Raw genomic sequence first — 26,614 nt, forward strand, 5'->3', positions numbered from 1 at the left:
AAGTAAAAACAGCTTAAACTTAGTTTAAAGCTACAAAGCTATAGAGCAATTTTACTGTAGTTGTCTGGTTGTATAAGATAATAGGTATGACAGAATGGATTGTTATTTTTTGCCAATGGAAAATGCAAAGTTGACTACAGCTGCACAATTTTTAATGACCTATGCACTTTTTTTAGCTGGCAATCTGCTTTTCTTCCTACTTCCCGTAAACATACACATGCCACTCCCATTTCTCAGTTCCTCTCAGATGTACATAGGACACAAAGAGTTTCAATACATGTTATGTTTATTTAATACTTTACTGGTCATAGAACTGAAATTAATATCTTGCATAAACAGGAATTATATTCTGATATTCTCAGATGAAAAGTTCACTGGTCTCATCTGAAAAGTGTGCACTTCTACAGAGAAAAAAAACATTCCCTTCTGAGCTTGAGTAGTACAGTTCAATGCATGATGAATAATATCCCTATTATATATCATCTATTCATACATGATATCTTTTAAAGGTAGGTCTCACAGGTTTCCTTCCTAACTGGTTTAAAATCTGGAAAAAAAATCAGTGTGAACAAAGGAAACAAATGGAAACTGAGGGCTAAAAGGGATAGGAATGTGTGACTATTTCAGGTAAATGTACTTTCAGTTAAGGCCAAGGCAGACCTGACAGTTTTACAAATACATTTAATAGGTACATTTGTTGTTACATAAATAGCAGATGTGGAGAAGTCAAGAAGCCACAGCACTATTACTCAGCAGTAAATTAAAGTCTCCCTTCCTTCCTGGTTTGAAAACATTACTTTCTTCCTTAACAAATCTAAATTCCCAGCCCAAATAACTTTGTAAGGATCTCACCAAAAATACTAGATACATAAAGAGGAATATCTAACCCTCTTAACCCTCCTAACAAAGACATAAAAGTATTAAGAAATAGAAGCAAACTATTTCTGGAATGTCCATGCAAACTTCACCACACACCAATACCCAAGAAATAGCTGTGTAAGCTCTATCATCAAATGAATGAAGAACCTATAGCTCTGGACTATCACTCCCAATCACAGAAAAAGCTGATTCATGGTTCACAGCAGACAGACAGAGAAAGCAGGATTTTCCCCCTCACAAGACAAAACAAAACCAAAAAAAGCACAGCGGAAAGTGGGGGCTACTGTCATTGGAACCAGTTACCTAAAATATATACCAGGTGTTCATGAGCACCTATGAATAATTTTGCACAAAGTAAAAAGAGGGACAGCTTAATTAGGCTTCTGCAGGATGTGATACTCCCAACATACACACAGAACATGTGGAATGCATTCCCTCGTAATAATTTTAGTAACCTGTAAAAGCAGGGAAGATACCTTTGCCAGAATATTAATCATCATGATGGACTTTATCCCAAATATTAACCGTACTCCTTAAGGCCAAGATGTCAAGTGGGGTGGGTAAGAGATTACATAAGGATTCCATTAGTCCACAATACGCCTAAGAAACTGAAAAGCAGCAGTAGCCAGAGAAGCCATATCAAATTGCTTCATTATGTAAGGAACAAGATACGTAGAAAGAAAAAGAAGCTGATAGTTACACCTTCTTCCCAATCTATCCTAACCAGTTCCCCCTTTTTCTCAATGGTTCCTTCATTACACAAGGACAGTGTACCACTAGCTCAACTAAATCGCTTCAGAGGAAGGATTCTTGAAGAATATGTTTTTGTTCCAAAGCAAAGTGACCTGATCCACACCTCCCTGACAAATGTGTGATTCATAATTTAGATCTTGTGTTTCTCTGAATGTTATGTCATAGCTCTCGTTGTCACTGCTTAAAACTGTGTATTCCAGTACGGAGGCACATTCTTTAAAGTTACTGTTACAAGTTAGTAATCAAGTAATAATTGCTTAACTAGAAAGCCTGCAATACTTCTGTAACACTGTACAATGGTGCCTCGCACCATGACGATAATCAGTTTCCCTGAAATCGCTGTTAAGCAGAAACATCGTCCAGCGAAAAACAATTCCCTACTGGAATGCATTGAAACCCATTTAATGTGTTCCAATGGGGAAATTACCTCGTCCAGCGAAGATCGCCCATAGGGGAAGCCATTTTCTGAGCACCGATCAGCTGTTAAAATGGCTGCCCTGCGAAGCATGCGTCCGGAAAACACAGGGCATCCATTTTGTGGAGCCAGAAAAATTGTCATTTTGCGAACAAATGGTTCACGAAGCAAGGACCTAATCGCCATCAAACGAAAATCCCCCATAGGAAACATCGTTGTGCGAGCGCTATAGCGTTCGCAAAAAGTCATCGTCATGCAATTTCATCGTTCCACGGGGTCGTTGTCATGCGGGGCACTACTGTATATATATTCAGACTGGATCTGGAAATGCTGCTGGAAGTGATGAGACCATGAGGAACAGGATGGCTGAAAAATGAGGCTTGGAGTTGATATCACCTTATGGCAGGGGTGGGCAATTAATTTCTATAGGGGGGCCACATGAAAAATCTGAACTGTGTTCGGGGGCTGAACCAACTTTACTTAAAAATAAAATGAAACAGTGATGTTACGATTGTTTTTATTTTAAACTTGTTAATCTTCACAAATACTAAAGAGGTTTTTTGCGGTATGTTAAAGATAAGCAACTGATCAACTTTAGACAAAAAGCTATAAATGTTCACAACTGTCCGCGGGCCGGACAGGAGCGGCTCATGGGCCGCATGTGGCCCTCGGGCCACACTTTGCCCAGGTCTGCCTTATGGGGGAACAAGATAAAATAGATTTTGGCTGAAATACAGGAGAAAGTCACAACCAGAGAAGGCCTGCTGAATCAGTGTGGATTTGTTCAGTGAACAATTTGTAAGTTCCACTGATTAAATGGGCCTACTCTTGTTGCAAGTTACTACTAGATTTTAGCTTTTGGCACGAACACATGAGAAAGTAGCAGGAAGTGGGAACATACTGATCCTAATGCATATTACACGTACATAGTAACATTTACCCAACATGCAGCTTTTTTTAAACCAAATGAGAATTTTTGTACGTATAGTGAAATATTCAACCAGTTGATTGCCCATCTCTGTCTGAAATGATACTGTACAGTGAAAGAAAAACACCACTTATAGCAAGTATTTTGCTAATCTGTACCTCCACCCTCAATATCTACATATTAATCATGCACACTGGGGAAATCCCAATGGTCTAATGGCAGGAATGAATTTTGGAACCAATGCTGAAGATAAATACAGATGGCTATGATGGGTAGGTTGTTTCATCTATCCATGGATCAAACAGAAACGGGGCGTGTGGAAGGAAGAGAAGTATGAAGTTTATCTATGAAAAATTATGTGTATACAGTGGTGCCTTGCAAGACGAAATTAATCCGTTCCACGGTTAATGCTGTCTAGTGAAAATTTCATCTTTCATCCCATAGGAATGCACTGAAATTTAATTAATCCGTTCCTATGGTGAAAAAAGTCAGTAACAAAAAAAATTTCAAATAAAGTCACTTACCAGGTACAATGGACTGAGACTGACTCCTCACAGTGCCTTGGTAGCCCCCGAAAAGCCGGAAAAAGAGTGCCAAATAGCTGAGAGCTGGCACCCAGCAGGGAGGCAGCAGCCATTTTGTGCTCTTCTCCACTCCCATCCCCCTCCCCGCCTCACAGCTTATCAGCGCTGGGTCTTAGATGCTTCCCTAGGCTTGCCCAGCATCGAAAAAGGTAGGGGAAAAGAGCTGGAATTTTAAAAATGGTAATTTTCCCCTGCCCCCGGGGAAACCTCTGAAAGTGGTGCTTTGCCGCAGGGGGGCGGGCCTGCCCCCTCCTGCCCCCCTCCCCCACCCCCACTTTCAGAGGTTCCCTGCCAGTCCTCCAATGGTGCTGGGAAGACTGGCGGGGAACCTCTGAAAGCGGCACTGGGTGCGGGGGGGAGCCCCCCATGGCAAAGCGCCACTTTCAGAAGCCTCCCAGGGGCTTGCTCAGCAGGTAAAAAGCAGGTAAAAAGACATTCATCTTGCAAAGCAGGGCCATAGGAACATTCGTCTTGTGAGGGACCAAAACCCTAACCAGGCCCATTCGTCTAGCAAGTTTTTCATGCCTCAAGGCATTCGTCTTGCGAGGCACCACGGTATATACATACAGACCCATGGACAGACCACCACAGAGAACATATAATTACGCAACACTAGGACCTATACTAAGTCTTTTCATTTCCATGCTGATATCAAGCCAAGAGATGAAGTTTCAGGTACAGCTTATTGGATAAACAGATTACTTCTATTCTGAGTTCTTAAGAGTGTCAACTAATGAAAGGTTTCAAAATGTAGGGCAGGATGAAGCAATGCTAAACATTTTCAAGTCTTATAGATTTCAGCATGAAAAGTAAGCCTGTTCTTAGATATTTAAATCTATTAAATTGATGTTTTAAACCATTATTCAATCAGCCAACAAACAGATCAGGTGATGATAGATAAAAACACCATCTCTTCCTGACTACTGCTGCTGTGAAGAATTCTCTCTTTACCAGGCTGAGAAGAATCAACTGTGTTTCTGTGTTGTTGGAAGTGCCCACCCAATGAGCAGTACTCCAGTTACTCAATGGCCTTGAAACTGTTCAGAGGGTTAGCCAGTCCCAGCACAGTTCCTGAAGAGCCAGCAAAGAAAATGGCCAGCAGATGGTCCCAAACAGCTGGATAAACAGAAGGCAGGTGAGATAGCTCAGCTTATGGATATCTCCCATAGCTATCTTCTGCTGCTTTAGGAGGATTCCTTGGTTACTTGCTGCTGAAATCATTTTCACACACACACACACACACACACACACATGCACCGGGGGGGGGGGACTGGACTGAACCTTGGGAAGTCCCTTGGGAATTTCTAGAGAGAACACCCCATTCTAGACATCTAGCCCAGTCTTGCAAACTATCTAAGCTCCAAACTGAGCTTTTTGTTCCATTAGTGAGCCAGAAGATGCATTACGAAGAATGGAAACATTGGAGAGTGAATAGGGATGGGGGAAGCAATTATTAAAGCAGCACTGGCAGGACAAGATATGGTGAGAGGTTCCAAAATACCCATTACACAAAACTCATTCTGACTAACCAGATGGTCCATTCAGCTGGCTATCAATTTTGAATGTATGCTGCTGCCGTTAGTTAGCCAAGAAACTGTTAAGCTTGCCTTGGTGTACTATTCACTCTAGTGTCTCACAATATCTACTCCTTAGCTAGACAGGGCAATCTCTAGTTTGACATTGCACTGTCTTGAGTTGTGGGAAACTTCATCATCCATGCTGAAACTGCTCAATCAAGAATGAGTGAGAATTTCATGACTATCATGACAACAACATGCCCATCTAACTTATTAATTAGCCCCATACACAGGAGAAAAAATACTCTCAATTTGAAGTTTCTTCTGGCAGTCCGAAGACAGGTTTTCACATGATTTCACTGTCTTTGATAGATCACCATACAGTTAATTTTCGACTGCCAATCAAGTGTGAACCTCCACAAGAATAGTGGATTGGTTAATACAGTCCACTCTAGGTATCTAATGAACCCAAATTGTTTTCTGCAAATGCTGAGGGAGCTTCCTCCCACTAAAGGAGGTATTACATTGCAAGAGCAACCACGTAGGTTCTTGTATATAAGTGATGATTAAAACAGTGAGATCTAAATATTTTTTCAGAAGTTAAAGTTCAAATTAATTCTATTAAAGATTCTCCATCTTCCTTACACACACACTAGCTACTATAAACAGACTTCTCTTCTTAAACAATACTGCAGACAACTACTCTCAGACGTCTAACCTCCTTCAACTTTCTGCTCTAGTCTTCCAATCTTCCTTCTTAAATATTCATATTTCAATTTTTCCCCTCATGTCTCTCTCTAGGCAATCAAATCTTACCAGAACCCCCAAAGCCCACTCACACATTCCAATCATGCTACCCAATCATCATTCAGCTGCCCAGCCCCCACAGCACTCCACCCATGTTTATCCACAACACATGTATTCAAAACTGCTTATATACAAATCTGATATACATAACCTATATAACTGAACATACAGTCTCCAAATGGGTGGAAACATTACATCCTCCCTAACTACAGAGATGAAACAGGAGAGGTAGATGCTACAGTGAAGGACAACTTAGAACGAATCTTAACTGTAAATAGACAGCACTCGATTTTAAAAGGTAGCAACAGGCAGGAAAATTCATTTATCTGCCACCAATGCATCTGCAGATAGCAGAAGATTGACACCTTTTAACTGTGCAAGGACTTCCTCTATTAGACAGGAAGTACTTCAACTATCAGCTAATTGCTGTGGGCAATTTGCTATGCATTTTCTGGATCAACAATCAGCTTTGTCCTGATTTTGACTAAGATATTGGAGAAAATCAAGTTGCTGGGATTCTTCTTATCTGGGATTCTTCTCAGTCTGCAGAGTCTCAGAATGGAGAGAAGGTGTTTGAACTGTGATGCCTACCACCTCCTTACTCAGATTGTGTGCTTCCTGTTTGAATGAGTCTGAGACTGATATCATGCTTAAAAGAAGTGATAAATGCTTTTTCATGGGAAGAGCTGTCCCCTCCTATGTACAAAGAATCTAGTTATGAAACCTTTAATGAAGAAGCCTACCCTTGAGGCAAGAATCTTAAACAGCTCCAAAATGTGATGAAAAGGAGCAATAAAGCAGGGATATCATCCACATCTTGATGACCACTCCTATCAAACCTCCATATGACTTGTCAGCTGTTTTATATAGATGTTTATCAACATAAGATACAAAACAGATCTCTGAAGGACATTACAGTATAATGCAAGGTGTTAAACAGTAATGTCCCTACACCCAGGTTTTGAAATCAGCCACCACAGAAGCAACAGCATCTCTTGAATGAAGTATTTTCAATATCATAACCCCAATTTGTCTAGCTGAAAACATACCATGGTCAGTCTTATCTAAAGTTGCTATATTCATATCTGTCTGAATTTTGTCTTCATATTAAATTTCATGTGCCACCTTTGGTACTTCCTTGACTGAAAGTCAACATGAGGTAAAACATAATTTTAACTGTCTGTTAAATGTGTATCTTCAGAGCAATAATATTATTTCATAAATGTACTGCTGTTAAGTGTTACACAGGAAAATTAGTAATCTGGCCCTAAATCTCTCACTTATTACTTCATGTGCAGGACCAAAATCAGAGTAAAGATCAGGAGTGATTTTTGCTTTTGGTCATGAACAGGACTCTTAACAACAGAAACTTGAATGAAGCGGGACATGAGAAAGGAGTGTACTTACTGGCAATCCACCTGTGAGAGGGCGCTCTATAGTTTTCATTCCTTACTCAAACAATTCCTTCAGTGAAATCAGATGAGATGATAAAGATAGCAGTTAAGTATAGCATCTGCAATTGCATTAATTTCCCCTGAAAGTGAAAAAAATGCTCAGGATAACTAAATCTTTTGCCGTGAATGACATGAGAAATGCCATATATTAGAAATGCCATATATTCAAACTAGATTTAAAGAAAGGAAGAAACAGTAGAGATATATGCTGGCTACTGGATTGTACCAAATGAAATTTCAGGAGAAAAAAAGGGATTCTAGTAAAGCCTTTGACTATATGGATCAGGAAAAGCTTTGAATCTTTCTTTTAAAAAGGGTTATACTTTTGATCATCCTCCGATATTCTCAACAAGTGACTACTCTGAGGATAGAATATGTGAAAACAAAATGGTTTCCCAGTGAGAGAGATGTCAGAATAGGGTACATTTTATCCCCTTTTCTGTTCAATGAGCAGAACATATAGAAAAATCTATACTGGATTCAAAAAGAGGAGGATTAAACACTGGTTTAGATACACGACAACATGCTATTACTGGCAGAAAACAATAACTTCAAATGACTACGGATAAATAAATAAGGGTTACTACTGAACTACAAGAAGACAAAACAATGACACAATTTGAATGTCCACAACAAAGAAATCAAAATTGTTACAAACTATTGTATCATCAGTCAAAATAGGAACTGAAACCAAATAACCAGAAGAAGGCCAAGACTCAGAAGGCAGCTATACAAAAGGTCCTTAAGAAAAAGGCTTTGTCTTTGGAGGCCAAGGCCAATATTATTTAAATAATTCAAGACTGAACTATCACTACCAGCAAACATACTTAAACTAAGGCTATCAAACTTCAGACATATCAAGAAAAGACAAAACTCAGTAGAAAAAACAATAGTGTTACTGGAAAACAGTAGGAGAAGAGGAAGATCTAATTTGAGATGGACTGACTCTATAAAGAACCACATCCTTTAATCCACAAGACTTGAGATGGGCTTGAATTGATAGGACCTTTCAGAGGCCATTAATAATAATAATAATAATAATAATAATAATAATAATAATAATAATAATAATAATAATAATAATAATAATAATAATAATAATAACAACAACAACAACAACAACAACAACAACAACAACAACAACAACAACAACAACCACCACCGACGGCGATGACGATGATAATAATAATAATTTATTATTATTATTTAGGCATCCTTCAGTCTCGAAAGACTATGGTAACATGCTCTGTATGGAGGACTTGGAACAGCGTCTAGTGTGGCTGAGGAGGCAATTCGAGAGTGACAATCCCTTCCACACTGAAGACAAATCGAATCTGTCCCCTGCCCAGCTCCCTGGCTTTGCTGCTTTTGTGACTTCCTCTTTGCCTCGGCCTGCTGGACAAGGGTCTCTTCAAACTGGGAGAGGCCGTGATGCAATGCCAGCCTCTAGGCTGAACACTCAGATGTCAGGGTTTCCCATCTATTGAGGTCTATTCCTAAGGCCTTCAGATCCCGTTTGCAGATATTCTTGTATCGCAGCTGTGGTCTCCCTCTGGGGCGATTTCCCTGCACTAATTCTCCATACAGGAGATCATTTGGAATCCGACCATCAGCCATTCTCACGATGTGCCCAAGCCAACGTAGACATTGCTGTTTCAGTAATGTATACATGCTGAAAATTCCAGCTCATTCTAGGACTACTCTATTTGGAACTTTGTCCTGCCAGGTGATACCAAAAATCCGTTGGAGGCAACGCATATGGAAGGTGTTCAGCTTCCTCTCCTGCTGTGCACAAAGGGTCCAGGACTCACTGTAGTACAGGAGTGTGCTCAGGACACAGGCTCTATAGACCTGGATCTTTAATAATAATAATAATGTGCTGTTAAGTCAATCCTTATTTATGACTATCCGTTCCAGTGTTTTCTAGATATAGAACACTCATAAGGGAGTGTTTCATCATCCCCTTCTTCTGAAGGTGCCCTACGACTGTATAGCTTGTCTTAGGCTACAAAGGTCAGCTTTTCCACTAGGAGACATTGTGGGAAATCAAATTCTTGACCTCTGGTTTTGCAGTCAGGAACTATCCAGCCAGCACTCACAGAGTTGCCACAAGTCAGAAAGTCAGAAACTCCGCAGTGGGCCGCGGACCAGGGGTTGATGACGCCTGCTATAAGAAACACATTTTTCGAAAGGAAAAATGTAGTATGTTTCATATCCTCCCTGTCATGTTACTGCTTATTTAACTTTTAAAAAATGCTAAGTACTAAGATGTGAAAACATTATCATATACAGTATTAGACATAACATGAGAAGATATGAGCCATTGAAAAGGACAGTAATGTTAGGAATAGTTGAAGGCAGCAGAAAAAAAGACCACCCATTAGATAAGCTGACACAAAAAGGAAACCAATGCCTTCAGTTTGCAAGACCTGAGCAGGACTGTAAATGACAAAACCTTATGGAGATCAATAATTCATTTATAATTCACCATAAAATGGAAGCAAATTGAGGGCACACAACCACAACAAATAGTAATAATTGCTACTACACCAAAAGAAATGTTAGGACAATGCTATTCTTCTGCTCTATACCCTGAATATACTACCAAATTGACCTTAAAAACAAAGGTATTTAGTAAGAAAACTAGGATGTGAACAGGATGCAGTGAATAACCCATATGCTATCATTAATGAATTAAAATATGTCAAGGTGGGTGTTTTACTTCTTATAGGCTGCTCAGTATTTCTGCATACATTTAGTAAAAAAGCTAGTTAAGATATATATACTTAGTAAGTTATGTACAAAGGCTCCGTTAATTTATTCTAATTACCAATACATTTGGGGACTAAACAATGAATATGACCATATGTGACATCCGAGATTTTAAAATGAAGATACTGCCAACAAGATTCCACTATTATTTCAAAAAAGAGGCAATGGAAAGTTTGTGCTCTGGTCCAAAAATATGTTAAGTTCCAAATAGATTTAAGTTCCAAATGTAAATATATGTTAAGGGTTTCAGCCTTGGGCTGCAAAACTATGAGTATTTATTCTGGGGTAACTATCCCTGAACCCATAAAGCTTACTTCTGAGTATACATACGTATTGGAACAGAAGAACAGAAGAAGAGCCCTAATGGATCAGGCCAAGGGCCCATCTAGTCCAGCTTCCGGTATCTCACAGTGGCCCCACCAGATGCCTCTGGGAGCATATGAAACAACTAGATACCTGTCTCCTGATACCCCTCCCCTGCATCCGTCTGGATTTGGAAGTACCTTTCTTCTAAACCTAGAGATTGTACATCCCCATCATGGCTTGTAACCTGCAATGGACTTTTCCTCCAGAAATCTGTCCAATCCCCTTTTAAAGGCATCTAGGCTAGATGTTGTCACCACATCCTGTGGCAAGAAGTTCCACAGACTAAAAACACACTCGATAAAGAATTTTTTTTCTTTTGTGTTCTCATGGATGTCCCCTGGTTCTAGTATTGTGTGAGAGGGAAAAGAGCTTCCTTCTATCCACTTCATCAATCTCCTGCATAATTTTATATGTCTCAATCATGCCCCCCATTAGGCTCCTTTTTTCTAAACTAAAGAGCCCAAAATGCTGTAGTTTTTCCTCTTCTGCACCCTTTCCAGTACCACTATGTCTTTTTTGAGATGCAGCGACAGAACTGTATGCAGTACTTCAGGTGCAGTCTTTCCACCATTTTGAACAATGGCATTATAATGTTGGCTGTTTTGTTTTCAATCCCCTTTTTAATTATACTTCTTATAGGCTGCTCAGTATTTCTGCATACATTTGGTAACAAAGGTAATTAAGATATATATACATGGTAAGTTGTATACAAGTTAATTTATCCTAATTTCCAATATTAAACTTTTAGCACATCACCTTAGCCAAGCAAGGACAACTAACAAGATGCCTGGATAAAGGTGAGATCACAATTGCAAAGCTATATACAATTTCCATGTGGCTGCTTTCCAAAGATGATCTAATTCCACTCACACCAACAATGTTGAATTAATGCAGCTGAAACTTTAAACTTGTTTTCTTCAAAACAAAGCTACCTGGTTCCAACAGACAAAATTTAGAATTTAAAATATGAATACCATTTTACAATAATTGTGCCTTGCATTACTGTTCAAAGCTATTCTAACCTTCATCTAAACATCACATTCACAGTTTATATTGCTGACATGTATTTTCTTATATTCCATCAGCCTTGTTTTACTTTAATAGCACATTACTAAAAGAAACAAGCAGGGGTGTCACTCTTATGTGAAGACAAAACTAACAGAAAGGTAATGTTGAAAGAACTCCTGCTAAGGAGGAAACAGAACTTCAAATTATTTACTAATGTTATGCCACAGCATAGATCAGAAATAGTGATAAAAATAAAATACTGTACACCACAGCAATGATCCAAAAACCAACCTAAGCTTATGGAAGAGAACATAAACAAGGGGACAAATTTACAGAGCAGGATGGATAAAAATCAATGGTTTTTAAAATCAAATTGATATAAACCACAATTTAAATTATGATTCAATTTTACTGAAACCAAATCTGGCATGTTACAGAAAACAGACTACTTGGAGCAGGTTTTATTTCAGTCCTCTTGGTAAAGATGATATTTGGGAATTTAACAATGACCACAACCAATCATGAAGCAATGAGGTAGCAAGACCTATCCTGTTTCCCCAAAAATAAGCCCTAGTATGATTTTTCAGGATGCTCGTAATATAAGCCCTACCCCAAAAATAAGCCCTAGTTAAGTGAAACCGCTCCCTTCACCATTGTGAAGGAACCAGAAGATGACATGACTGTATTGGAATAAATATAGATTGTTGTACATGAAAGAAATAAAACATCCCCTGAAAATAAGCCCTAATGCATTTTTGGAGCAAAAATTAATATAAGACCCTGTCTTAATTTCAGGGAAACACGGTATAGAACCTAAAATACTGTATGATCCTTGAAATGTGTATATGCTTAGTGTATGGTTATTCTCCAAAAACAAACAGAAAGGACAGAATTCTATTATACCTGTGAAATATAAGTAGGCAATCAGAGTAGTGACCTTACCTGTGCTACAGGTCAGCCATTTCACTCTTAAGCCCCCTTAATAAAGCTGTTACTTGACAGCCAGAAAGAAATAAGGGCAAAACTGTCTTTATATATGCAGGTTTTTCCACCAGAATTTTGCCCACTATCTATTAAATCTGAACAACAGTATAAGCCTATATACTGTATATTCAATTAGATTAAGTTCCACTGAATTCAATGGGACTTACTCTGAGATAAGCACGTAAAGGACTGCATCCCAAGATCACCTAACAGGAAACTCTGAATAAATTCAAATTATAGTGACACACAAGCATAACTGAAACTATGAAACAAATTTTTAAGCCATTTTTCCTTAACCCACAGATCCCTTATAGAATCCTAAGCATCTCAATTGTTGTAATATACTGTAGGTTCCTCTCATAAGCCATCTCATTATTATTACTGTATTCATTATTCAAAATATAATAATAATAATAATAATAATAATAATAATAATAATAATAATAATAATAATAATAATAATAATAATAATAATAATAATAATAATAATTTATTGTCATTGTAAGTATATACACAGTATACCCATACAACGAAATTCACAGACACCCAGAGACCAGACACATGCACACACATAAAATTTCCCAAACACTCCCCACCCACTAAAAGTCCCCCACTAAAAATACAAACATCTACACCTCAGGCCAAGTAACACAGTCCAACTAATTATTCACTACTGGTGGTCTTTAAGCTCATTATTAATTGCAATTATAGCTCTGGGATTAAAAACTATTTAGAAAACATGTGGTCCGAGTCTTAATTGTTCTATATCTTCTGCCAGATGGTAACAGTTCAAAAAAGTTATAAGCAGGATGGGAAGAGTCTCTCAGGATGCTGTGTGACTTCCTCAGACAGCGGGATGTGAAGATGTCATCCAGGGTTGGTAGCTGGAGCCCGATGATATTCTGGGCAATTTTAATGGTTCTCTGTAGAGCTTTTTTGTCCGCTACAGAGCTACTCCCAAACCATGCCAGAATGCCATAGGTTAGGACACTCTCAATGGTGCTACGATAGTATGACAGAAGTAAATGCTGAGATAAATTTAACTTGCTGAGCATTCTCAGGAAATACAACCTCTTCTGTGCCTTCTTCATTAGCATGTTGGCATTTATAGTCCATGAGAGGTCCTCTGAGATGTAAGTACCCAGAAATTTAAAACTACCAACTCTCTCCACTTCCTCACCGTTTATGTACAGTGGTAAATGTACATTTCTCTTCCTTCTAAAATCAATTATGATTCTTTAGTTTTTTGATGTTAAGTGTGAGATGATTTTCTTTACACCAAAGTATCAAACTTTGTACTTCCTTTCTATAAGCAAACTCATTGTTCTTATTTATGAGCCCCACCACTGTCGTATCATCCGCAAATTTAATAACTGCATTGGTGTTATACAGTGGGGTGCAATCATATGTGTACAGGAAATAGAGGAAGGGACTTAGCACACAGCCCTGGGGAGCTCCTGTACTTAGTACCAGGGTTGAAGAAAAAAGGACCCAAGGTGGCTTATATCACTGAAAGACAATATTTAAAGCTGAAAACAATGAGTATACAATGGTGATTTTCAGTAAAAATAAATCCTAACAAAATATGAAATACTATAAAGACCAGTCTTTGCATTGTACTAGATAGGGAGTAATTACTCCTTGCTTGCAACTGTTTAACAAGAATGGCAAAATGATCCCTAAATTAGATTGTTAAGATTCTCTATCTGTAGTAACTCAGTTGAAAGTTTATACTTGTATGTGTTCTTTATCCTACTCTCTAGCTCAGTGGTGGCGAACCATTTTGGGCTCGCATGCCCAAACTGGGGGCTGCCGCCACCGCAGAACCAGAAGTGGCAACAGCGGAACTGGAAGTGGCGGTGGAAGGGGAAATCTTGGCACAGAGGTGCCTCGAGACCCACTCCGGATCCACTGCCAGCACCAGCTGCTCCGGATCCGCCTGCCAAAGCACCAGCATTGCAGCTGCAGCCGCCTTCTCAGGTTTGGCTGTGGGCAGGGTGGAGTAGCTATCTGGTGACTTATGGCTCGTGTGCCGGCAGAAAGGGCTCCACGTGACAGCTGTGGCATACATGCCATAGGTTCGCCATCGCTGGTCTAACTCAACAGGAGGCAGCAGGTAACATGCTCAATCCCAGCCATAATTTTGCTCATGAGCAGTATTGACGCAACTGAATGTTCCCATAAAAAGCCTATTAATTATAAGCCTAACACCTATCCACAGTTGTTTTGAACAAACACACATTTGCAGGAAGAATAGACTTGTTCATTATTTAATGTGAGAATATTTCAATCTACAAAAATAGAAGCAGCTCATATTAAGCGTTCTATAAAAGGTAAAGGTAAAGGTTCCCCTTGACAATTTTTGTCCAGTAGTGTTCAACTCTAGGGAGCGGTGCTCATCCCCGTTTCCAAGCCATAGAGCCAGCGTTTTGTCCGAAGACAATCTTCCGTGGTCAAATGGCTAGTGTGACTTAGACATGGAACGCTGTTACCTTCCCACCGAGGTGGTCCCTATTTATCTACTTGCATTTGCATGCTTTCGAACCGCTAAGTTGGCGGAAGCTGGGACAAGCAACGGGCGCTCACTCCGTCGCATTGATTCGATCTTACGACTGCTTGGTCTTCTGAGCCTTCTATAATCATGCTGAAAAGAGACTAATATTCCAATTTATTATTAACAACTACAGAAAGTAGGGTGAAATTATTATTAATGTAGACTTTAGGGAAAAAGCAGCCAATAAAACTCATATTTATATTTTTAAAAAAAGAACAGGAAAGATGTATCTTTAACTGTGCCATGCTGTCTATCTCTTTTGGGTGGTTTGCTATCTCAAGATCCTGATTCAGTATTCTGGCTGTTCACAGTATTCTCTGTACTCTCTTGAAATAAGACAACGGCACATTACAAACATCACTGATGAATAGGGCAAGGATTTCTATGACATGTCACATTTTTTCTGCAACTTACATTTGAATTTATAAATTTAACATGCTTATGAATAATCTGATGATTAAGATGTTTTTATTTTTCTTGGAAAGTCATATTTTGGCTTTTTTAAAAGTGTGTCATATTGCTGCTTAATTTTGTAATAATGTTATAGTATAGTCATATTTCGGTTGTTGGCAACCCTCCTGACAAACTAGCAAATGGCGTGAGGAAGACAGGTAGTCATGAGGCTGCCTAACTCACCTAATTGGCTACAGTGGCTGAGGGAAAAACATGCAGTTTCAATTGATGAAACAAGTAATGTAAATGGAAGATATGTAACTAATATTATTATGGGCAAAAAAGGAAACAATTCTACTATTGCTACGCTCTTCAACAATTCTATGAAACTACTTTGGCTGGCTGGTGTAAAAATGGGAAATACTGTATCCTCCTCTTTGTAACACACACTGTTCCACACATGACTAAGACAGCTAAGAGACTTAAACTTTTTTGTACGAAAATGGCCCATATGACATGCCATGCACATGGGTGACACAAAGTGACAGAAGAGATTCAAAGCAACTAGCCTGACATAGATAAGAACATTTCAAACAAGAAAAATTTGTACTCCGCCTTGAGTACAAAAATTCAAAGAAACTAATCCTATTTTGGCTCGCTCTCCCTCCCTCCCCCTCCGTTGTGATGTGTAGGGGGACTTGGCTGGATGTATTTATTATTCCACAAATTATGATTCCTTACAGCAGATACGTAAAGAATTTGACTGTTGTGAATCTTCCTCCATCAAGACCATGCAAGATTCATTTTCTGAAATCTTGGCTGGGAAACTTGGCATATATAAAACCTAACTTCAGTGGATTATCAAGAGCAATCACCCACCTTGAAATTGTAAGAATGAAACTTAGTGATACACTGAAAATTGTAAAACAAACTGAAGTGATTTAAAATAAGCAAAGGGGAAAGTAGCTGGAAAAAATAGTGATAAACTGCAAAGAATGCTGCAATCTAATCTGCGTTATTTAAGACTTTACAAAATAAGTAACATTCTAAATGGACCAGAAGCAAAATCTGATGACTTCAAGACATAATTTTCTCTAGATGAGTTGTTTTCCAAATTTGTTCCTATAACATCATGATATCAAACAGAGTTTCTCCAGATACAAGAACATACTGACGGACAAGAGAAGTTCTGAGTTTGATCATCTAATGCACTTTTGCTATTGACAAAAACTAATACAGATATTACCATTACAATCAAAATGTTCATTTGATTCCTTCAGTACTAGAACTTCTGCACTGGAAGTGAAGAAGAATAAACCTTTTAATTTTTATATGTATGTATAAACATTGTTTATAACCGAGTACTTATTTCAGAAAAAGTCATATTTTTTATTTAATTGGTCATATTTAAAAGATTTCAAGGTCATAGATGTTTGGATATTTCTGACATTTTTAGATCATTGAAATCCTCACCTCATTAATCTCTCACCATTTCTAGCACACATCATGAAAGTCAGATTGGTCCTCTTACAAGTCTATGCAACACCGCAAATATATACATTAATGTTACACTACCTTTGAAAAGCTATTAGAAGTGTTTGAAAGCTCTCCCTTACATCAAGAGAGATGTTAAATCCAATGACAGCTGAAACAAGAATAGTAGAATTATAAATGGCTTAAAAGTAACAACTGAAATTACTATCAATTCCCTAATTCCAAGAATCTGCAACTTTATCTGTAATTCTGGCAGTGATTACATGACTTGAACATAGCAGAAACTATGTGGAACTCCAACCATACATTTTCCTACAATATATTCTGAACTCTGGGCTTTGTACTTTCTTCTCTCTCTTGCCTGTAGAACGAGAAGTATCAGGGAAAGCAGAATTAGGGTACACAGCTCACAATCTTTTTGATGTTAAAAAATTGCATGACTCCATTTTTTTTCATAAACAAACTTGGTCAGTGTCCATGTCCTTAAGTCTTCTGTGCGACCAACATGAAGACCACACACAGTCACTGAAGATGTCACACTTGAGTCTTTTATTCTCCTATTTAAATTCAGAAGGTAAAGATAGAAATCCTCTGTAACACCCATCCTTCTTGTGCTACAGACCCCTGGCCCATTAAGTTCAGTCTCGGAGTGGTTCACCTCACTCTCCCATCAGACCGCCCAGATTTACACCCCTCAGAGTTGTCTATCTAGCACCATCACTTCAGAGTTTGCTGGGTTGGGCCCAGAGATCTAGGACCACACCTGCTTGCTGTGGAAGCTGCTCCAGCTGCCGCTGCCTCCTCCAGCATTGTTGCTGCACATGGGTAGGGTGTAGTGGAGACCCCTTTGGTTCAGAAGCAGCCAGCAACAAAGGTGGGCAACAGGCCTACAGCATCATAGTAATTGGGGTAAACAAGTCAAGGGTATCCAACCAGTCATTCTCTTTCTCAGACTCACTTTCCCAGCTGTTGGTCACTCTGACACTCCTCCAGCAGATCTTTCCAGAAGACATCAAGGCCAATTTCCAACACTGTCTAACGACCAGTTACTTTCAGTGGGATAATAAGTTCTATGAACAGACACATAGAGAGGCCATGGGGAGCCCCCTCAGCCCAATTATAGCAAACTTCTACATGGAACATTTCGAAAAACAGGCTATGGCTTTGGCACACTTCACACCCACAGTATGGTTCCAATATGTGGATGACACCTTCGCAATTTGGAACCACGGTGAAGAAAAACTGGAAGAATTTCTAAATCATCTCAACAGCATACACCCAAATATACAATTCACCATGGAAAAAGAAATAGAGGGCCAACTCCCTTTCTTAGATGTCATGGTTATATTCAAAACTGATCTCCTATTGGGACACAAGGTCTACAGAAAACCCACACACAGAGACTGGTACCTACACAAAAACTTCAACCAGCACCCATGACAAAAAAGAGGCCTAATCAAAACACTGGTAGACCGTGCAAATCGGAACTGTGAAGTTCAGTTTCTCAGCACCAAACTCAACCATCTGAATTGGGCCCTACAAGCAAATGGCTACTCCAAAATGAAATCACAAGAGCCATCAAATGAAAAAAAAAATACCAAACTGAAGAGGAAAAACAGCCACCCACAAATAAAGTATTTCTGCCATACATCAAAGGGGTCACAGACCGCATGGGGAAACTTTTGAACAAACACAACCTACAAACAGTATTCAAGCCCACCACAAAAATGCAACAAATGTTACGGTCAGCAAAAGACAAAATGGACCCCCTCACCACTGTAGGAGTACAGTATACCAGAAACCTTGCAGTTGTGGCCAGGTATATATTTGGAACCACAAAATCCAGCATCCACACCAGAATCAAAGAATATGAGAGACACTGCAGACTAAAACAACTGGAAAAATCGGCAGTAGCTGAACATGCCCTAAAACAAGCTGGACATGAAATTCTATTTCAAAATACTGAAGTACTGGACAACACCAGCAATCATTATGTTAGACTGCACAGAGAAGCCATTGAAATCCACAAACACCAGCAGAGCTTCAACAAAAAAGAAGTTTAAAACTCAACAAAGCCTGGCTCCCAGCACTGAAAAATACAGCCTGCAAAACATCAATGAACATCAAACCACAAGGACCAGTGATCACTGCACACAAAAGACCAGCTAACAACACCCATCCATTAGTGACAGATCATCTCTCCCCCTTAACACAATACACCCACAATAAAAACACGCTGATCATCATAATCACCCAATCTCCTGAAAATGACAAAGGCTGTTCCCACAGCTACAAATGCTCAACTATGCAACAAATTGCAACAGAGCACAGACAGAGTTCTGACTCCTGTCCTCTGAAGATGCCGGCCACAGAGACTGGCAAAATGTAAGGAAGAAAAACCTTAAGAACACGGTCAAATAGCCCGGGAAACCCACAACAAACTTCGTAATTATGTTTAAAAAATCAAATTCTTAAGATAGGAGTTTAATGAACAAAACTTGTTCAGATTTAGATAGGCACAATGTAATTTAATAGCACAATTCTCTCCTTCTAGTGCAGAATCTTGGTATTTTAGGACTATCAACTATGCTCTGGTGTCCTAAGTTTTCATATCCTCCTATCTAGTAAAGCAAGTTTTGCAAAGCAGGCATTTTTGCTACATCAATTTTGATTTTTGCATCTCCCAGACGTTGCTTAAGTGTTCTTGATTTGTCATTCAGCACAGTTAGGAAAAGCAGAAATTTCACTAGGATTACACTCTGTGGTTTATTTATTTTGGTTTGCTTTAAAATAAAGCTACAGTATATGGGCAAAAAGTATTTTTATTTATATACAGGTTGTTGTTGTTTTACAAAAAAGTGACCGCTACTGCAACATAAAGCCAACAGAAAACTTGTGATACATAAATATTTTTATAACTCAATGTATTAATGCCTCACTGATGGCTCACCATACATTTAAGAGACAATAAAGCAGGCATTATTAACACAACTTTTCATATAAGAACTGCACCTCTGCTGTTGCATTTACAAGTTATAAGGAATCTCAGATTCAATTACCACATCTGCTGAGGAGACATTTTAGAACTATATAGCTGTGGTGCTTAAAAAACACTAGTTGTGGAACTTATCATTGCTGTCATTCCTCAGCATTACTCCTTTTCTACTGCCACTATATCCTTGTAGGACAGATAAGGGAGTGAAATGCAAACCATCTAAGGAGGTGAGCTAGCTGCAAAATCTCAAGTGTATTGAAACTAAGCTGATGTGGCTAGCATTGCAGCAAGACCAGATTATGTAGTGGGGATTCCATTTGCTGTATTAATTTTAATTTTTGCTTTTATATTTGACAGTCTTATTTAATTTTAATATTCATGATGACCTGTTGATGCTGTGCTATTTGAAACTGCTTAATTTACTGATTTATTATTACCTATTTTTGTAAAAGTAACTAATAAATTAAGCTAAAATGGTAACACAGCAGACCTACTTAACACCTCAGGACATACTTACAGCTAAACATTTACAGAATGGCACTGTGAGAGACCATAAGCCGAATCCTATAATCTAAATACTCTACTACTAAGGAAAAACTACCTATACTTAGTAAATTACAATGCTAATGCAGAATGTATATGTCACTGATGCTTATAAACTCCTCTAATTTTATACAGACACTGGCATACAAACATTAGCTTAATGTTTGCTGTGCAAGGCATCCCTGTCTCCAAGCTGAACGCTGGTTGAAATCCACCAGTACCACTCTGCACCTTTTATTCTGGAATGTACTTATCTGAACAGGACGAAAGAGATAACAAAAGAACATTTTGATTTTATCATATCTTTTAATAACAGATACTTTGTATCTCTAAAAAGAATACGTAGCTCTTCAAGCAGAGAAACCTTCTAAAAACAATACTCAATAAACTTTTATGGTACAGTAGAAGAGTCTTTACTTCCTGACAGAAAAAAGTGAATAGTGCATTATCATCATAACGTAACAGGAAGAATGTAGGCATTTGCACGATCTTCAGACAAATCAAATCAGGAGTATTTCTGCATTTCCTGGGTAATGACAGGGAAAGAAAAAAAAAAAAAACCTAAAGTCACCCACCGGTGAAATAATATCCACACATAACCCTCACATTAAACTCAGCATTAGCCCACTGCAATTAGAAATGGCAAAAGAGAAATAAAAGTTCAGGAAGACAAAGGAGAGTATATTCTTTATTTTAGGAATTAATCTTCCTTGCCTTCTCTGCTGCAAAGTTATTGATTAAATGATCAGAGTCTTGTAGTTGCAGCATCACTAATTTCAGATCCAAGGAAATGGAAGGGTAGGGGCAGAGAGAAAGGGCAGGAAGTGTGGAAGAACAGCTTCCCTGCATTGTTCTTTTAAAGACCCCCCATTCACTCCCTTTCCTTAGGGAATGGAAACTTTCTCTTGGTAGCTGGAGAAGAGGGATAAAATAAAAATGAGACAGAGAATCCAGCCATACAGATATCCAGTGTTGCTCCTGTCCTGTCCATACCATTCAATCTATCTTCTGGCCTTTCTAGTTGCATTTCCCCATTCAAAAGAATTGAGCCATCCCGCAGAACTGGGGGGAAAAGTACTCTGGGAATGGTCACAGGAATCATATAACCACCACCCCCCAATTACAGCAGCTCCACAGGCTATTAATTCATTTCCAGGCACAATTCAAGGTGCTGATTCCAATCAATAAAGCTCTAAGCAGCTTGAATCCAAGCTACCCCAAAGACTGTGCCTCCTTTTATGAGCCTGCCCAGCTGTTAAGATCCTCAGGAGAGGCTTTTCTCTTGGTCCAACCACCCTCACAGTTGTGTTTGGTGGAGACATGAGAGGGCCTTCTTTGTTGCTGCTCCCAGACTTCTGCACCCTCTCCCACAGGAGGCCAGGCTGTCCCCATTTTTGGTCTTCTTTTGCAAGCAGGTGTTCACCTTACTCTTCAGGCAAGCTTTCCCTTAATAACTAGCTGCCTGAATGGGATTTTAAAATGGATGGTGGTGCCTTACTGCTTTGAATGTCTTTTTGTTTTGTTTGATTCTTTTTTAGTATTTGTATACTTACTGTTTTTAGCTTTAAACATTGTCTTGTAATAATGTAAGCTACATTGGGTTCTTCAGGAGAAAGATAGGGTAAAATATTTTAAATAAATATTCTTATGGAACTTGACAAGGACCCAGTTTGGAGTGTCACCAGAAACAGGCCAGAACAGCCTCTATCTGTACAGCCTTCATTCAGGCACAGAGGAGGTTGGGGACCATCTACACATCCTTAGTAGAACTCACACCTTAGTTTTTCTGCTTGACACATTTCACAAAGTTAAAGCTAAAATACAGGGCAGACAGGAGCCATGCACACCTCCAGCTTAATGAAGGAAAACAGGATATCAATGTAACAAACTTATAACAGATTACAAACTAGCTTGTGTCAGTAGGTACAGTGTTAAAGCCATTATATATCAACTTGAATGCATATGCAATGTGGAGATAATAGTAATGAACTCCCCTTATAGAAACTTTTGTAAGCTGCTATGCATGAAGCACTGTGAGAACTATAAAATGTTATATAAAACTATTATTAATAATTGAGAAAGCCTTTTTTCACTGCTTCAAAGAATAATTCATTTGTATTAGTTCTGCCTCCAAATTACACAGAACTCCCTGTGTTCGCAGGAACTAACAACATAATTTGCTTGATGTCATTCCAGACTCATACATTAGTGCTACAACATGCAAGTTTCAAGATGGTAACTTACAAAGCAGTTCTTATTTACACAAGTTTACACAAAGCAACAGTACTGTCTATCACCTCCTTTTGAAAAAGAATTACTAGCTCACCAGAATCTTAAGTTAGAAGAACTTCAGATAATAGGGCTGACAGAGACCCACTGCCTGAGACAGAGCTGCTGATGTTCAGAGCAGGTAGTCCAACAGTCCAATGGCATACATTGTTTTGTACTAACATTATGATCCAGATCTAGCATTTAGAATCAAAGCACTAGTGAATGACTGCAGAAGCCAACAGTCTAATCAAAAGGCATTAAACATATTAAACAATAATACCTAGAACCCATTAAGAATCCAATAATTGGTCCCTTTCAGCAACCCAAAACATGCAGCTGCAAAGAGTTAACTGTCTCGTTACCACTTACAGTATGTGCAACATAAAAGCTTGCAAACACTTTTGCTAACAGCCACATAGTGTTCATGCCTTTCTCTAGGACAAGGACAGAGCAATCAATTTGTACACCAAGAGCATATTGTGGGCGCAGACCCAAAACTAAAAATTCAGCACACAAATAGTATGAAATCAAAGTAATGCAGACTGGCTGAGAAAGTACCAGAGGTCTGAGAAAATAGAATGCCAGGGCTGCTCTCAACTGGGGGTGTCAGTCATAAATCCCAAGGCACAAATAATGTGGGTTGTTTCTGAGCTGTCCTTTCAGCCTGCCAAAGCTGCAAAACAGAACATCAACTCACTCAACCCTGCTTTTCCAAGAGAAGCGACACAATCCTAAGAGCGAAACTGAGGCATGATAATGAAAGTGCTGAATGGCATACAATGAAGCATTGCCAGCTGGAACCAGGAGTGCCTGTTCCCTGCTCAACTCGTGAAACAAAGCTGCTTCAACACGCAATTAAAGGGGGTGTGTGGAGGAGAACCCACGCCTTCCCAATGAGGAGTCGTCTCCCCCCCAAAAAAGCAGGATCTGCATTTCCAAAGAAACTCCCGGCCAAAGGAGGCCTAGTGGAGGGCAGTAATTTTGGAGCAAGCATTTAGGCTAATCGTAGTGACGCCTCCACGCAAGCTGCAGAAACCCGGGGTCAGTCAGTTAGTTGGTTGGTCTCAGCACAGAAAGGACCCGCCGCCCCTGAAGTGATAACAACACCACAGACACACACCTCCAAGGTAAAACTAGCCGGAGGAGGACAACCGCCAGCCTCCCAGCTAGGGCGACTCTGCGCCCACAGCCTCGGCTGAGACCAGGGCAAAGGGGCCCAAGGAGCCTCTAAGGCGGCCAAGCGAGACACGGACACAGAAAAGTCGTCGGGAAACAGACAGGAACGCCGGGAGGAGGGTCTTCACCGACGGACAAACCATCCCCGCAAAGCCACCCCACCCCGAACCCCGTTTCTTTCCCTTTCCGCTGCCCGCCTCTTACCTCAGCTAACATTATTACTCGCAGTTGAAGCCTCCGGCTCTAGCCCCGCCGCATGATGTGTTCCCTCCTTCCCAGTCGCAGCCCTCAACGTCTGCTTCTGTTCTCTCTCTCTTTTTCCCCCCTCCCACCGCAAAAGAAACCGCGACAGCCGGCTGTCAACCTCCTCAGCGGTCCCTCAGCCCCGCTAGCCCCGCAACAGCCGCCACCGCCTCGGCAGGTCGCTCAGGAGAGGCGGCCATCTTGAGAAGTCTACGTGAGACGCCGTTGCCGGCGCGGCCGCCCATTAGGGTGGGGAGACGCGGGGCAGGCCTTGCCGCCCCGGCCGTTCGCCTGCGGCTCGTCGCCGGTCGCCGCCTCTCGGGTGCTGGTTCCCGCCCACACGCCTTTCCTTCGCCGACTGGGCTTTCTCGCCGGGGTTCCTGCCCCTTGCTTCCATTCCCGGCTCCCGTCATAGGCAGGGCCCTCTCTGGAGGCACAACACGGGTTTAGAGCGGCAGTAGGGGGGCAAAGAAATAGAGGGGAGCCCGTGCTGGGTCTTGTAAAGCGCCGGAGGCCCTTGCTCGAGTTCCCGCTCAGACATGAAGCGTACAGATTTTAGCGGAATTTAAGGGGTGGGTGGGTGCGGAGAGAAGTAAAATAGTGTTTCACTTTATTTCGTGTTCTCTCTTTCCCCCTTTAATTCTGCCGGGACCCTGAGGCAGACTTGACACGCCTACTTCTTTAGAAAAAGCTTAAAGACATAGTAACGTGTCTGCCCTACTAACCCACCTGAACAGGTTGTTCTAAGAAAAAACGAGAAAGGCTTGAATTGGATGTTGTGGGAGCCAGCTTGCTTGGGAAGAGCAAGGAAAAAGTAACGAGAAGGGAGCCTAGGACAAACAAAAAGCACAACTGTCCTCGCTGGGGCGGCAGTTTCCAATGTGTTTACTCGGGAGTAAGACCGCCTGATTATAAGAGGTGTTGGTTTGCTTAGGATGGCACCGCTCATGCAAATTCATGCTGGTTTGTAACCATACTGTCCTACCTAAAGAGTGACCTTTTCACATGCTTCTGCTTCCAACACTTGTTTCTGGATATCAACAAGGAACATAATACAAAGCAAAAGCAAAAATAAATAAATAAAATTAAAAAAGCACAAAGAGCTTATGGCACCTTAAAAACTAACTGCTGTTTTTAAATGGGAGCTTTCGTGGAAGTGTGCAGAACTACATGGCAATATATTCATACAGGGCTCTAAGATAAATGGAGGTTAAGGTAAAGGTTCCCCTTGACATTTAGTCTAGTCGTATTCGACTCTAGGGCGCGGTGCTCATCTCCATTTCCAACCCATAGAGCTAGTGTTTGTCCAAAGACAATCTTCCGTGGTCACATGGCCAGCATGACTAGACACGGAATGCCGTTACCTTCCCACCAAGGTAGAACCCATTTCACACCTAGTAATGATTTAGGACCCATGTTTGATATTCAATTTTTTAAAAAAAGCTTTGTTCTGTAAACAGCAACAGAGATTAGTGGCTAAAGGGAACAACAGAAACAACATGTGTTAATAAGAATTATAAGCTGTAATTTTGAAGGTTATTTTATGGTTAGTTGGGAAGGAAATGACAGCAGATAAGTACATAATTATTCCATTATTTCACCTTTAGTAATGGCAAAAGAACCTTTGGCTAATATTTGATACATTGAGACATGTACAGTACTAAGTATGTGTATATATTTTGAGTATAGTACCTTGAAAACAATGCAGTGATAGCTGGAAGCCAACATGGATTTGTCAAGAACAAATCCTGCCAGACTAATCTTATCTCACGTTCTGATTATGTAACCTCCCTGGTAAACTGTGGGAATGCTGTAGATGTACACAGTTGGTTATAGAATCTCACTCAGAGTGCTTATCAATGCCTTCATCTCAAACTGGGTGGAGGTAACAAGCGGGCTACCACAGGTCCTGGGCCTGGTACAGTTGAACAGCTTTATTAATGACAGATGAGGGAGTTCAGGGAATTACCAAATTTGAGGATGATAGCTGGGTGGAATAGCTAATATCTTGGAAGACAGAAAAAAATTCAAGAAGATCTTGATTGGTTTGAATACTGGGCTTTAAAAAAATGAAATCTTACAGGGATAAGTGTAACGTTCTACACCAGGGGGAAAACCCAAAATGCACACTTACAAGATGGGGGATACTTGACTCAATAATACTATGAGCAAGAAGGATCTTGGAGTTGTTATAGATCACAGGCTGAATATGAGCCAACAGTGCAATGTAGCTGCAAAAAAGGTCAATGCTATTTGAGACTACAGTACATTTACAGAAGTATAGTCTCCAAATCCCGTGAAGTAGTAGACCCTCTCTATTTAGCATTGGTGAGGCATCATCTTGAGTACAATGCCCAGCTCCGGACACCACAGTTTAAGAAGGATACCACCAAACTGGAACAAATTCAGAGGAGGACAATCAGGGTGATTAGGAGGCTAGAAACCAAGTCCTCTGAGGAAAGACTGGACAAACTGAGC

General features: G+C 40.0%; 1 protein-coding gene across 4 annotated transcripts in view; it reads right to left on the reverse strand.

Moving 5' to 3' along the window:
- Positions 1-24,357, reverse strand: part of SNX13 (sorting nexin 13) — a 104,459-nt gene extending 80,102 nt beyond the window's left edge. For 2 of the 4 annotated variants that reach the window (XM_078377170.1, XM_078377168.1), the window contains exon 1: positions 24,098-24,357. In XM_078377170.1, coding sequence (XP_078233296.1) covers positions 24,098-24,109 — 12 coding nt within the window. In that variant the 5' untranslated portion in view covers positions 24,110-24,357. The remainder of the gene's footprint in view (positions 1-24,097) is intronic. The other 2 variants (XM_078377169.1, XM_020781413.3) reach the window with 1 other exon arrangement.
- Positions 24,358-26,614: the final 2,257 nt, after the last annotated feature.

This window comes from Pogona vitticeps, chromosome 6 (assembly GCF_051106095.1).
Source record: "Pogona vitticeps strain Pit_001003342236 chromosome 6, PviZW2.1, whole genome shotgun sequence".
Taxonomy (NCBI): domain Eukaryota; kingdom Metazoa; phylum Chordata; class Lepidosauria; order Squamata; family Agamidae; genus Pogona; species Pogona vitticeps.